The sequence below is a fragment of the Stigmatopora argus genome, chromosome 6 (genome assembly GCF_051989625.1).
Source record: "Stigmatopora argus isolate UIUO_Sarg chromosome 6, RoL_Sarg_1.0, whole genome shotgun sequence".
Taxonomy (NCBI): Eukaryota; Metazoa; Chordata; class Actinopteri; order Syngnathiformes; family Syngnathidae; genus Stigmatopora; species Stigmatopora argus.
This window is the reverse complement of record NC_135392.1, coordinates 17519852-17535056: the sequence shown is the minus strand read 5'-3', so window position 1 is coordinate 17535056 and position 15205 is coordinate 17519852. Positions and strand designations below refer to the sequence as shown.

Below are 15205 nucleotides of genomic sequence, written 5' to 3'. Positions count from 1 at the left end.
GCTCAGACGGCTCTATTTTTGGATAAGCGCGACGGCCTCCGCCCGGTGCCTCACGTTTTTCTTCTTTCGAGCTGAGTTGAGTGACGGTCCCCACGTGATCCGCCATTTTTCTGAATGGCATGCGGAAGACATGGGAAATGTCTTCCTAGTTTCAGTGTGAATTTTGACCTTTTTATGAAAATTTGTGATTTGGATACTTAATATAAAATACTGTGATAGACTGAAGCCGCAAAGTGGTGAAGGATGACAGTAGTGAGAATTGGGGTTCAAGCTTCTTACACATTGATCCTTCAATTTCATTTCACTTCTCAGATATCACTGTGTTTGTCTGCTGTATGATGTATTTAACTGAAATTGCTGATCCAAATAACAAATGATTCATAAAGGAAAATCTTGAAAATGATCATGGGTGCCAAACGTTTTTATACGACTGAATGATACACAGGCTAAAAAGATTAATAGGACACAGACAATGTTTTGTTCCTTTCCAAGTTGGTCAAATATTTACTATTGATACATGGATACTTTTTTCTCTACATACAAAGATGACTATTGTACCGCCACGTACACTTCTGTACAACCTCATCTCATATCTCATTTTCTGAACCTCTTTATCCTCATTCGGGTCATGGGGGTGTTGGAGCCTATCCCAGCTGAATCCGGGCCAGAGGCAGGGGACACCCTGAATCAGTGGGCAGCCAATCCCAGGGCACAAGGAGACGGACAACCATACACTCTTACACTCATACCTAGGGGTAGTGGCGGCCTTCAAGGCCTTCTCTGCTGGCCTAAGAAAAATCTGAATCATACATTATAGTTTGTCCATCAATATTTATTAAATAATTCCAAAATGTCTGTTAGCTTCCTTTCATTGCTTTTCCCCCTGGTTGCACTGCTTGCAGATGTGTGTTTGCACATTGAAGCATTTAACCAATCACATTTCAGCCATTATTTGTTGCCAGGGTCAGAAATCTGCCTTAAGGCCTTCACAATCAGTTCTGCGGGCTCTGCTGCATTAAACAAGCGTCGATAAGACTGTTGCTTTAACCAATCAGAATTCGATTTGGTGACACCACAGCCATTTCGCAGGCATAGGGATACGTCATCGCTTTCACCAACTATGATTGGCTAGTAGGCGGACAAACGCCAAAGTGAGCCAGCCAGAGATCGCAAACTCCACCCACAATGGCCGACGGAGGAAAACAAATGGATTTGGTTGCAGATTTCCTCACAAAGCTATTTTCCAGACCGACTTTTCCAGAAAAAAATGGACATCATTAAGAAAGGGCGGTCAACTCCGAAGCTAGCAAGCCTGTTACAGCCGGGAAACGGGTGTGTCCGCCACTTTCAGTGCGCTAACTACGAGAGAGCTACCAAACTGTATTTGGAACGAGCTGCACAAGCAAATATATTGTTGTGTTGATTTAAAGCCATTTTCAAGACGGACTATGCCAGAAATATGACAGGACAGGCTCGACTTTCATCATTAGCTTCGATGGCGATAGAAAAGAAGAAAGAAAGAAAGGAGGATTGATATTGTGTACAGTTAAAAATGATTTTTGGTGAGTAAAATATGGCTATATTCCTAAATAATATTTCAATTGTGGGCCCCGTTCTGATATCTGAAAAGCTCCAGTGTTTGTATTTAAGCTCCAGTGTTTGTATTTAATCAATAAATTCTGCTAGGAAGTGGATTTTACCCCATTTTAGTGAAATTTTTGCCGTTTCGCCATTGACGTCCATCGCCCTCTTTTCCCGGGGAAATCACCCCCCTGGCCTGGTTGTAATGTCTCAAAAGCTCCAGTATTTGTATTCAATCAATTAATGCTGCAAGGAAGTGGATTTTACCCCATTTTAGTGCATTTCTTGTCGTTTCGCGTATGGACGTACAGACGCTCCCCTACTTACGAACGAGTTAGGTTCCGAGCGATTGTTCATAAGTTGAATTTGTTCTTAAGTTGCTCAGTGCTATATTTTGTATTATAATTTATGTTTAAGGCCTATATAAGTATATTGAAGGTTTATATAAGTGCATTTGTATGTTTAAGGCTTGTATAAGTAACACGCATTGGTTTGTACTGAAAAAAACATTTAATAACATGGAGAATACATACAGTACTGTATACATACATTAGAGAGAGAGATTTACTAGAAACTGGCCGAAAGAAGCTATCTAATGACGATGGGAGTTTTCTTTCTTTCATCATAAATGATGCGGTAGCACTGTATGGCATCATTCAATTGATTTGCAAACTTTGTGCAACGTTCAATATTTGGGTCCAGCTGCTCGATCTTTATGTTTATAAATGGTACTGACGGTCGAACGATTCAAGTTGTATTCACGTGCAACGCTCACCACTTTCTCACGCGCATCAAGCTTCGTTATCATTGCCACTCATTTCAAATGAAATGGCTTGCCTCTTCCTTGCACCTCCCTCAATAGAAGCCTTTCGCTTTTCACCAACCATATTGAATAATGGATGCACGAGATATTTAATGATAAAAATGAAAAAGGTTCTTTGCACACTGAAGATACATTCACGCACTTCCGCACTGCAACGAACTGGGCAGAGGACGGTAGATGCTGGGTGAGCTGAGCTCTCACAGCGCCAGGCGTCGGTATTAGCGGCGGAAAGAAGCACTACTCGGAAAAAGGCGTGCAATACAAAATTGAACTTACGAACATTTTTCGACATAAATGCAATTTGCAGACATGTTCGTATGTACCGTTGTTCGTAACTCGAATGTTCGTAAGTAGGGGAGCGTCTGTATATGGACGTATCGATGTTCATCGCTGTCTTTTTCCCGGGCAAATGATACTCCGGGCCCGGTTCTGATGTCTAAAAAGCTCCAGTATTTGGATTTAATCAAAAAATGCAGGTTTCGGCTGGATTTTACTAAATTTTCGGGCAATGTTTGCCCGTACGCCATTGACGTTCATCGCTGTCTTTTCCCGGGAAAATCACCCCCCTGGCCTGGTTTCAATGTCTGAAATGCTCCAGTATTTGTATTTAATCATTAAATGCTGCTAGGAAGTGGATTTTACCCCATTTTTGTGCATTGATTTATTGATTATTTTTTATATGTCGCAGCTGTAGCTGCAGTAGAGGTTTTATAGCCATAAAATAGTTTTTGAGGGTTGGATTGATTCGTTGAAGGCGCTACGAGAAAATGCACGGACCACCACTGCCTAGGAGTAATTTAGAGTGTCGAATGTTTTTGGAATCTGGGAGGAAACCGGAGTACCAGAAGGACACCCACGCAACCACGGAGAGAACATGCAAACTCCACACAGATGGACATGACCTGGATTTGAACCCAGCTGTGAGACCGACGCGCTAACCACTCGCTCCACCGGGCCGCCCGTTCAGTTTATTTAATTGTATTTTGAATAGAAAGATGCAGTCATATTTCTCTTTGCAACAGACTTTTTCCTGTGCATAAGAACATATGGTGAAACTTAGTCGTGCTTTATTCATTAGTCCATATGGACACCACACTTGCTTGCTCAGGGCAAGAGGAATGTGCACACAAGTATGCATGCACCATTTTTCAGTTTTCCGTAGATACAGTATGTAAGACTGTGACAGTTAAGAGTAGCTTGTGAATATTTCAGAACAATGCTAGTTAAAGACATACGGTAGGTTGTCGACCCCACCCCAACACACACACACACACACACACCCCAACATATTCTGCCACCGGCACACAGCTAGTCATGCTTCAGAAACACGCATTCATACTTAGTCATACATAAGCTCAAGAACTGACCTGAGGGCATCAGCACCATAGTTCTGCACTATAAGCCCAGGATCCGGGTAGTTCTTCTTGCGCTTGCTCATCTTCTGTCCATCGCTGCCGGGGTAAGATGAGCCAAGGAATTAATGTACACATATACAAGCACGCATGAATGATATTACATGCAAGGAACAGCGTGATTGGTATTCAAATTAGAGGAACCCTTCCAGGTCAGCAGGCCTGTGAGCACGATGCTGCATTTAGGGCCCAGGGCTGAAGAGCAGGAGGAAAGGCCAAAATGACAAGCATGACTAAATGTCACAAGCACTTTTAAATAGTAATAGGGGAATATACAGGTAAAGGATGGGAGCGGTAGAAAAATTGAAGAATGTCGGGGGGGGAAAAGGGCGGGTGGTAAAGCATATTTCAGAAAGAAGACTAACCTAGCAAGTACCAAGCCATTAACGATGACATTCTTGAAGGGAGGTTTACCGAACAGTGCTGTGGAGAGCACAAGCAGGGTGTAGAACCTATATAGTGAAACAAAATGCAAATTTAAAGAGAAGATTATGCATTTAATTCTGCAAATTACAATGAATTATGTAGATTTAAAGTCTTAGTGAAAGCAAATAAAATTTGAGGAGGCCCTTACTATGCAGATCTCTACAACATGACAACTGCTGGGGTCACTCAATGTAAGCCACCGCTACGGAGTCACTTTTTTTGTAATACATGTGGCAGGAGGAGTTAATTTACTGTATGTTGTGCATTCAATGACTTGGCATTTGGACTGAACATGTTTTGTGTAGTTTCCTTTTTAATAAAAAAAACAATGAATATCAACAAACCGGGCAAAATAAGCGATTAGGATGCAGGACAACACCGACCCGAACCAATAAAAGATCAAAGTGCATTCTCCCTGGCGTTTTCTTTTTCTTATTTTTTTAAATGCTTTGTAACTGTGCAAAGAGCAGCCTTATTGAAAATGTCCTTAACCCACTGTCCTCATATGAGGAAAGCCTGTAATATTTTTCTTACTTGATATCAAGATGATTTCCACTTTTATGTAAATGTTCTGAAAACATTGCAAAAATCTAAAACTTCTTCTGGGTTAATATGGGTTAAGTTAATCAACTTTTTAATTTATTTTTTGGGGTAAATGGCCATATGTGAGGTAAATTTACTCTGTTTCTTTTTGTAAGGCTGGAAATAGCCTGCTTTCCAATGGTGATGATGTCTTCAGTTGATTATTTACTTTTTTACATATTGGACAGGAACTTTTGGTTTGAAGGAAATTTTATACAAATAAAGACACCTGTCAAAATGTCTGCAGGATTTATTTTTTACTTTTCATAGTGTAAGGAGGGAGCTGTCGTCTCTTTATTGCACAACAGATATAAATCTTATTCTAAAGATGTGACGCAACATGTTTACAGAGTGATCAATAGTGATCAATCTAATTAACATAAATTATGAACCACATGAAGACTGTTAGTCTGAACTCTGACTAAATTGACAACATTGTCAGATTTGATAACTGGCTCATGTAGTTGTGGTGACTGGAAACATACAAAATGAAAGAGCACCCTTGCTGTATTAAGTGCCTGTAATTTGATTGATAGTCGCCACAGGGGTGGGATGTGGATGGAGCAGAATCGCCAGACATAGCTACAGCATCAAAGACCTGGCAGTTCAGCCTTATTTGCAAAAAAAATAAAAAATAAAAATTCTGTCCTATTTATAATCAATATCCATATATTAATACTGCCCTCAGAAAATAAAATGTTTATATTCATTGCGTTTAAGTATCCATCTCTTTCTCCAACTGTTTACCACTTACCATCCCCTGGTTTGGTCAATGCCCTCGGCAATAAAGTCCGCCGGAAAGGTGTCTTCAAATTCCTTTCTGTTTTCGAAGGGGTAGTGGACCTGGGCATAGGGCATGCTGCCGCTCTCGAACCAGCAGTCAAACACCTCAGTGATCCTCCGCAGAACCCCTTTGCCAGAACGCGAGGGTATGGTTAGGTGGTCGATGCTGGGAAAGAAAGGAGTGAGTGCAAAAGACATGAAATTTAACAGAACTCACTTAAGCAATTCAAAGATAATAGTTTTGATTGCTGCTGGGGCAATGCCCGGCATTTTATTTGAGCACACACCTCTCTCGATGCAGGTCAGTTACTTTGACACCGGTCATTTCCTCCAGTTCACCAATGGAGCCCACACACACTACCTGACCGACACACAGTGTAATTTTATTAAGGTTTCAGTTCACATGTGATTTGTAAGAGAGTGACACATTTAAAATCATTATGATTGTGGTTTGCTGTGGTTCAAACCTGTGGCGCATTATATTTGTAACAGTTTTATATCATTTATTCATCAATAATGAAAAGGGTCACAAGGGTGCAGGAGGAGTCTATCCCAGCTGACTAGAGGCAAGAAGTGGGTTACACCCTGGATCATTGTTTAGCAGCAAAGTGACATTCATTCATACATTTTCTGAACCGCTGATTCTCACAAGCGTCACAGAGAGTGCTGGAGCCTATCCCAGCTAACTATGGGCACCAGGCCTTGAATCGATGGCCAGCCAATTACAGGGCAAAAGGAAATGGAAAAACATACACGTTCACACTCATACTTTGGGGCAATTTAGAGTTTTCAACCTGCCTACCATGCATGATTTTGGGATGTAGGGAAAAAAACGAGTAGCCGGAGAAACCCCGCGCAATCACGGGGAGAACATGCAAACAATACACAGTGAGGACCAACTGTTCTGCCACTTTCTTTGCTAGCCCAACATCCCACTCTCTGCAGCTAACCACTTCAGAGATCTGGTGAACACTTTCAAGACTCAACAATTGCAATGGTAGGAATTTTCTGTTTTTCAAATTATATTTTAAGTAAATAAAGAATATTAAAATTCAAAGATACCTAAGAAATTCAATTGAACTTTCACTGACATCACACCAACAACCATTCACTAATCATAGGGACAACTCCAGACGATCTCTAGTGTTCCCCCCATTGTCACAGTGTTTATTTCTGTGGTTGCCTTAAGCAATATCTGACTGTGTGTCTAAGAAAGGACCAACAACCAGCAGACATTCAAAATGGTAAATTGATGCGACTAAGGATAATCTCAATCGGACTCCAAAACAAACATACCAGTTAAATAATAGAAATATTTCAAAGAGTATTCAATAAGAAACAATCTAGATACACAGATCCGTAACTATTCAAATCGTACCAAAAAGAGCATTTATGTATCGTTGCCATGAGCTTCCTTAAAGAACCATGAGGTCATAAGTGCACAGAAGCCAGCAGAGGGCATTTGCCTCAATAGAAACTTAGTACATACGTACACAAAGTTCTTATTGGTCTATGCAAAATTGAAAGTTGGTCAAAACTGACCAACCAAAGAACATGAGATTGTACCATACAAGTTGAAACCGAAGGCTGAAGCACCGTAACTTGGCCCCAGTGACTCAGAAAAGTAGAGACACAGTCTTGGCACAAATTCGTCTTGAGCTCCATTCAAATAGCATCTATTGTATTGCACTATATGTGTCAGTAAGAGGGAAAATCATTGAAGAAATTCAATGTCAAATTTTTAGATGTACTCGAATGTCATTGCTATATTCTCTATGAATAGCTGAAGCTAAAGTTAGTTTGCCTGATGTGGTCTATGAATGAACTAACATTAAACCAAAGGCTCCTCTTTTTAAGTAAACATACTAAGTGCCTAGAAGTTATGTTTGTATTTTTGATGTAACATTTACAGATTGAACATCTTGTATTTTAGGCCTCTCATTGCTCCAAGTGTAGAAGCTGTATGACTTGAAAAAATGCTATATTTTTTATATTTTGAATATAACAGCACTGCATGTTGTAAACCCAGAGTGCCGGCAAGAAATGAACTCAGTCAGTCAAGTGGTCAAAGTCAGATAGCAACATCTAGACAATTTTGAATTTAGTGCCAGCACAAGGCGCAATGGCTTAATGGGTTCATTTTGGAGTAAATTTGACACTTTTAAGTGCGCCCAATAGGTGTGAAAATACGGTACATGTAATACAGACACTCCCCTACTTACGAACGAGTTAGGTTCCGAGCGATTGTTCATAACTTGAATTTGTTCGTAAGTTGATTCAGTGCTATATTTTGTATTATAATTTATGTTTAAAGCCTTTATAAGTATATTGAAGGTTTATATAAGTGCATTTGTATGTTTAAGGCTTGTATAAGTAACCTGCATTGGTTTGTACTGAAAAAAACATTTAACGAACGATCGTCGAACGATTCAAGTTGTATGCCTGTGCAACGCTCACCATTTTCTCACCCGCATCAAGCTTCTTTATTATTGCCACTTTCGTTTCAAATGAAATGGCTTGCCTCTTCCTTGCACTACCACCCTAACTAGAAGCCTTTCACTTTTCACCAACCATATTGAATAATGGATACACGAGATATTTAATGATAAAAATGTTCTTTGCGCACTGGAGATACGTTCACGCACTTACGCACTGCAATGAACTGGGCAGAGGAAGGTGGATGCTGGGTGAGCTCTCACAGCGCTAGGCGTCTGTATTAGCGGCGGAAAGAAGCACTACAGAAGTAGCCGAAAGAAGCCAGGCTCACGGAACAAAGAAAGTTGTAAAAACATTAAAGTAAAAAGTATAAAGTACAAAGTAAAGTAAAGAGGAATGTATTAAGAAATATTAAAATGTAATTTAAAAAAAGATAGAAGGGCTGTAAAACACGAAAAACATAAGAATATACAGACCTACTGTCACTGGCTTCCGCGTGACGGCACCATCTTGGAGGAAAAAAAAAAGAAAAAAAAAGGAACAAACAAAAAAAAACTGCGCAGACATGTTCGTATGTACCGTTGTTCGTAACTCGAATGTTCGTAAGTAGGGGAGCATCTGTACTGTATTTTTTAAACTACAGGTTGGATTTTTTTTCAGTTTGACTGAGAAAAAAAAGAAGATATTTTTGATGGCATAGATATTTAAAAACTTACACGCTAAAGGGATGGTGAACCCAACCAGAAATAATGTGTCTCTTTGCTTCTAATCATATTTTGTGTATGCCTAGTTTCATGCTTCTCTTACATTTATTCTCCCTTAAAACACACTTAAACGTATTGTTTCTTGCTTATATAAATTAAATATGTCTGTCTGACAGTGGAATAAAATGAAATAAAGTGAATAAAAAATAAACATTACAAATTGTGGAAAACTGTCCAAGACCTTTTGAAATGATGGAACTGAGCTAGTTATTACAGCTTTGTCATCTTCAGTGCCTTATTTTCGCGAATCATCGGATCATAATTTGTGTTCTCCTGACCTCCTCGTAATCATCGCTGACCCACATGGGGATTGGCGTGCCCCAGTAACGGTTCCTGGAAATGGCCCAGTCACGTGCATCTCTGAGCCAGTTTCCGAAGCGCTTCTCACGCACAAAATCTGGCACCCTGCAAGAGATGGAGAATACCATGATTTTAGTGGCTCTGCTGCTTTTTTGTCTGATGTAAAAATGAGATAACAATACCATTAATAAATTGTAAAGACAAAATTTAAGAGTTTAGGCTGGAACATATTGCCATATTTTCCAAAGGATAAAAGATAAAAGAAAAAAATCTACAGTAGGAATACTTCAGGTTCGCCATTAGACATTCCCAAATTCACGCACAAATAAAAAGGAAAAGACAGTCTTCTGGATTTTCACCTGCAAGGAGAACGACCGCTGAGACAACTTCTTAACTCCGTTCTGACCTTACATTTTTTTCTGTTGTTTTATTATATTCGGGGGGGAGGGGCTGATTACATGGACTTCTCAATTCTAAAGGGAGGGGTATAAACACAAGTGAGACGTATGAGCGTGTTTATCTTTGTGCATGGATGTACTGTATTTTCTCGCATATAAACCGTATTTGTAACTGAAAAAATGATGACTGAATCAAGGGTACGGGTTATATGCACACAAGACATTCAGCGTTGCTAACCTCTTTTTCACCAGTAGATGTCAGCAAATTGACATTTACTATTTGTTGGTTATTTTCAGTTTTGCAGTAAGAAAAAAACATTACTGGATGAAATACTCCGTTGTGGTGGTGGTCTGCGGCTCCTTTAATGTTTTGGGATGTGGACAACTTTCTGATATACATGTAAAAATGAAGTCTGTTCTTTAACAGAAAACCTTTAAAGAGAATATTGTATGGAAGTATATCTGAAATCAGAATTGAATTTGAAACACTAATCTTTAATTTCAAATGCTTAACTTGACTAGTTGAAATACTGAATCACAAATTTTGAAATTCATTCAAGCATCCATTCATTCATTTTCTGTGCCAAAATACAATTATTTTGGTATATATTTAATTTTGATTAAATTCACAATTTTCTTCAAATTGAGCTTACTTCATGCATAATTCACGTAGTGATAGATGTGCAAATGAGATTGTCTAAAAAAAAAGATTATACCATTAAAAACTGACTATAAAAAATGCAAAGACACTATATTTGGGTCTAAAAAGGATCATGTGATGCTTGGTTTTAAACAGACAGTGTATAAATATGGAAGTGCTACTGTAATCTTTGTCACTTATTTCTAATCATCTGCTTTTACATAAGTGATTCTTTATTGTTATTTTTTCTTTGAGCCGTCCTGTTTTTTTTGTTTTTGTTTTTTTACTCTTTTGCAAAACTTTATCCTGAAAGGTGACCTTGGCCTATTCTTATTCAGTGAATTTGCTTCACTGTGCTCTGCTGTCTGGCTTAGAACGAGTATGCTGTGAGGGTAGTGGTTGTTGCGAGTGAGGAGAGCAGACAAATCATCTTCCCCATCCGACCACTAAGCAACGAGTTCAACAATACTTATTTGTAGCAGACCCCAAATGTATCAACATTTTTGCCATTTTGGGGCTAATTTCTTTTTATTTTTCTGTTAATCAATTGGCAGTTTTCTTGTCTTCGCTATTTCTATTGCTATGTGACTAGGCTATATGGTTTGTGTATGTTTACCTGATATCGCTTTACCAATTGATATATCAATCCAGAGTGATGCATCGTTACACCTATACCAAAGACCTTTTTAATTTGTGTCTTAATTTATTTGATTGAGTCAATAGTAACTTCACAGGGCTTCACATACAAACAGCAGCTGACGCACCAAGGACAGTTTAAAAGGTTAAAGAAATAATTAATAGTTGCAGACAAATTCAACTGATGGAGTAATATTGATTTAACAGTTCAGTTTTTTTTTAATACAACCTAGGTTAACATGGAAGAATGGAAATCTATCTTTCGTTATAGCAAACCCTAGTAGTAAAAGTGTGGCTTGGAATCATTCCATTGAAGAGATGAGTTTTCCTCTGAGTACTCATTAAATTGTTCGATGATTTACTTAGAAGAATGTCCTAATAGATACTTAGCCCTCATCTGCCTGCTGTGCCATTGCCAAACTAGCTGAACAAATGACTGTGGAGATATGATAACAAGAGGTTTGCTTTCTGAAGGGCTTCTTTTTTTAGCCTCTGATCAACGAACACGAATGTGATCTGAAAGCACACTGAACCGGGGTGGACTTTCCGTTTTATGAGGATGCTGATGAGCCGGCAAAGCTCCCTGACAGACAATCTGGACAGAATTAAAATTCTTTGCAGAGGCAGAAGTGGATGCATCAAATCAAAAAGTGTCCTTTCAATTATTTAACAGCCACTAGAGGATTATTTTAATTAGAAAGTTGCATATGGGTCTCTGCATGTCGACTAAATCCATCAAAATAGAAATTGTATTATCAAACAATAGCGCACTATATATGTACAGGTATAGATACATACACTAAAATTGTACATTCTTGACAAAAACCGAAAACCCAGGATGAAAATTTAACCAATAAATAATTAAAATAGGGAGTTTTTTCAGTTATTACTCAGTAATTAGTTTGTGCACTAAATTTGAATAAGTGTAAGCTCCATCATTGCTTTTTTAGTGATATGTTGGCATACTACTTCACACCTATAGATCACACTTAAAAGTATAAAATTTTCTCTAAACAGTTGGGAACAGCTTGGGAGCGATGAATGTTGCACAAGTTACGTGATGATTTGGAATGGATTGTCGATGCCTCCGGGTATGTGGGCACTGTAGTTTAAGCTTTCGTCAAAGCTGTAATGACTATTACGAAACCCCACGGTGTCAACTCTGACCCTGACAATGAGATGGAAACAGCATGGTGGACGGCAAACTTGCCCACTTGGCCGAACTCTTTACGTTGGATACAGAATGAGGACTTTGACGATTTGTAGATGTTTCAATGCTGTGACTTGTATTCCCGCGAATACATTGCGTCAATAAAACACAATCAAAATCAGTTTTGCTCGTGTTACCTTTTTAAAACATGCTTGCTAGCATATGTGTCATGCTCGCACTACCATGTGCTGCGCCCATTGAGCTCAAGCGCCTTGTGTATGAGCAAAATACAGAAATTGCATCTGCAAATGAGACAGCGCCTTTTCAGTCGATGCGCCCCTTAAGCATTAAAATATATGTCTTTTTATTTGCAAAGAAAATGCAGTGAAAATGTTCTACATGTTTAAACAGTAGAGGGCAGAAAAGTAGAGCCACGTCGAAAACGCGAAGAATTTTACAAAGGATAGTTTTGTAAACTTCGAGCAGAAGCAAGTATTTATGCCAGTTAATGGGACAGTATCACCTGTCTCTCGCCAAGATGCCACCTCATACCAGACCAGCCTCCACAGTCAGCGGTAACATTTTGAATGCAATGGGTGTAAGTTGACATTTGTGTTGGGCAGTGAACTTGGAGGACTCTTCATTTCGGATACAGAAAATGAAGACCTTGACAGTATTGTGAATGTTTGAGCTCAAATTAACATATACTGTACATTACTAAAATAGAGGACAAGCAAATTCACTTTTAGTTTTTTTTAAAACACAGGGTATGTGCGTTGTAGTGTGTCATATTTTAGCATGTGTGTCATTTTAGTGTGCGTACGTCCAGCTTTATGATGCAGCTAATAACTTGAAGCACCTTTAACCCACTACAAATGAGACAACAACTTTTGATATACAGTGTTCCTTATGATCGTGAACATACAGTACTCTTTAATTAATTCAAAATTTTTAGGGTTGTTAAAAAGTATTAACTTTCACCCAATCCAAAAATGTATTTTAATTTGACCATACACGCAACCAACAAGATCAACAAGAAAATATAGTTTTTTAAATACATACATGTGCATTTGTGTTGGTTTAATACAATACTAGCCACGTGACTGATTTCCTTCTTCATCTGTTAATTCTCCCAAATTCCATCCTCTCTGCCTGTAACGTATTATAGGTTCTAGTAGATTTGTAGCTCTCAAACAGGCACGCGATGCAGTCACAATAACCTCCGGTCTTGTGTATAAAAATAAAAATTAAAAAATATTTAAAAAAAAAAAAAAAAAAATTCAAAGCGTACATGTTGTCCTTTTGTAGACAGATATGTATACGAAATTAAACGCTAAAAGTCCGATGAAAACCCAAGGAGTATAAAATAGATTGGCTGTTGCTATACCCTTCATGACGCATCACCAAGTCTCACCTTGCCTGTTGTGGCTTGTTGGTCAAAACTGGACCGGTGTGGAAATCCAATTGAAACTGACCTAATATGAATTACATTGTGAATGTTTAAGTGGCTTGACAGGCTAATATAGTAAGTAGCCTGTTTGAATGCTCTGTGCTGGGCGTCAGTCTGCTTGAGTTGGTTCTCGGCCAATAGAGCAATCCCTCAAATATCGCGGATAATGTAGACCAGACAGGGCCGCGATAATCGAAAAACCGCGAAGTAGGATCATCCCCATTATTACTACCATACTACATGTTTTTGCGTCTATACAAAAAGTATGGAAGCACAATTATCATGAAGTGCATGTATCATATACTACAGTTAGACACATATGAAGACTGTAATGTATTAATATGTAAATATAATCTATATATAAAAAATTGTAAATACTTTAAATACTGTACTCACAGTGAAAATAGTTTCTCTCCGCTTGATTTAAGTCCAAAAAACAGGATAATGGGAGTGGCAACAGAGGGCAAGAGTGTTTAAATCTCATTATACTTGAATAATGAATATTAAAGCATTGAACTCAATTCAATTCAATTTAGTCCAAGCCCTCTTGCACAGTCCAGATCTCGAAGGGCAACGCCCTTTCAGCGAGATACAGCTTTGCATTCATGAAGGATGACACAGCTTGTGAAGGCTTTCTATTACCATGAATCGGTGACCAGGTCTATTCTATGACACATACCGGCTGCACAACAAGTTGCGTGGTGGAGCTGACTAAACTCTCTTTGGCAGTGCAGAAGATTTGGCAACTGTTTTCATGAACGGCCAATCTTTGGACCACTGGTTTTGCCGTGATTCAAATTTTTAATTAGTCTTGTGCTATAACCACAAGACAATCAAGAAGTGCATTGGCCTATAGAGACCTTGAAAATATATTTTAAGCAATATGACATGACCTAATGTGAGTATACTTTTCAAATATAAGCTTACCAATAACACTGTGCATTGTTGTTCAGAAGCTTCTGTACCATGTGTTCCACACGGACAAACCAACTGGGCACAGCCTTGTAGATAAGGGGGGTATCTGACCTGCAAGTAAATTAACGTGTTACAAACAAATAAGGCATGGGCAGTAGAAAATTGGAGAGTGAGGGCTAGTAGATTGTATTAATACAGATTCATTTTTCCCATATAAACACACTGAATACAATCCAGAACACAAGTGATGAGGGGTTTTAACTAAAGACCTTAAGTGTCTGGGAGCCTAAATATGAAGGGCTTAATGTATTCTACCGCTGTTCAGAGAAGAGCTAATGAATTGAAGTTCTGCTAATGTGGAACCTTGAAAGGTTATCACTGTGCTTACAAATTGACTTTGAATTTATTCTGTGCTGAACGCAAAGCATTATTAAAGCTGCAGTACATTTAGACACTGCTGACAGAAACTACTGATACTTCACAGGAGGTCACACTTTTCTACAGCCAAATGAGACTGTATTTATTCATTGTGTGATGTGTATTTTCAGTTATCGGTGGTGAGTATTTACAAGAAGCTAGCAAATGTTATCTCACCTCCAGCAGAATGGGTAGCTATGTTTGAAAGAGCTGGCGTTGACTAGGCGACCCTTTTCCTTCAGCCACTTGATGATATTCTTGTCAGCATCCTACAGTAACCAAAAAGATTACATATTTGAAAAAAATGCTAATGCTTGATAGCAGAATGTAAATAACGCCTAAAATTTGTTCACTGATCTAGCATGGACAAGACTACAAATGCAATGTACTGTATTCATTTAGACACCATATTTTTCAAAAGGAAGATGATTCAATGAAATGCAAACTGCCTGTGCAAGAAGTTGGCATTTATGAAACTGAACAATATTTTGG

At 38.6% G+C, this 15205-nt stretch overlaps 1 protein-coding gene across 2 annotated transcripts in view; it reads right to left on the bottom strand.

The window, feature by feature from the left end:
• iars1 (isoleucyl-tRNA synthetase 1) overlaps window positions 1-15205 on the bottom strand; it is an 85223-nt gene that overhangs the window by 38678 nt on the left and 31340 nt on the right. For both annotated transcript variants that reach the window (XM_077602654.1, XM_077602655.1), the window contains 7 exons: window positions 14891-14982; window positions 14309-14407; window positions 9086-9212; window positions 5895-5968; window positions 5579-5773; window positions 4182-4268; window positions 3772-3855 (listed from right to left, as the gene is read on the bottom strand). In XM_077602654.1, the coding sequence (XP_077458780.1) occupies window positions 3772-3855; window positions 4182-4268; window positions 5579-5773; window positions 5895-5968; window positions 9086-9212; window positions 14309-14407; window positions 14891-14982 (758 nt within the window). The remainder of the gene's footprint in view (window positions 1-3771; window positions 3856-4181; window positions 4269-5578; window positions 5774-5894; window positions 5969-9085; window positions 9213-14308; window positions 14408-14890; window positions 14983-15205) is intronic.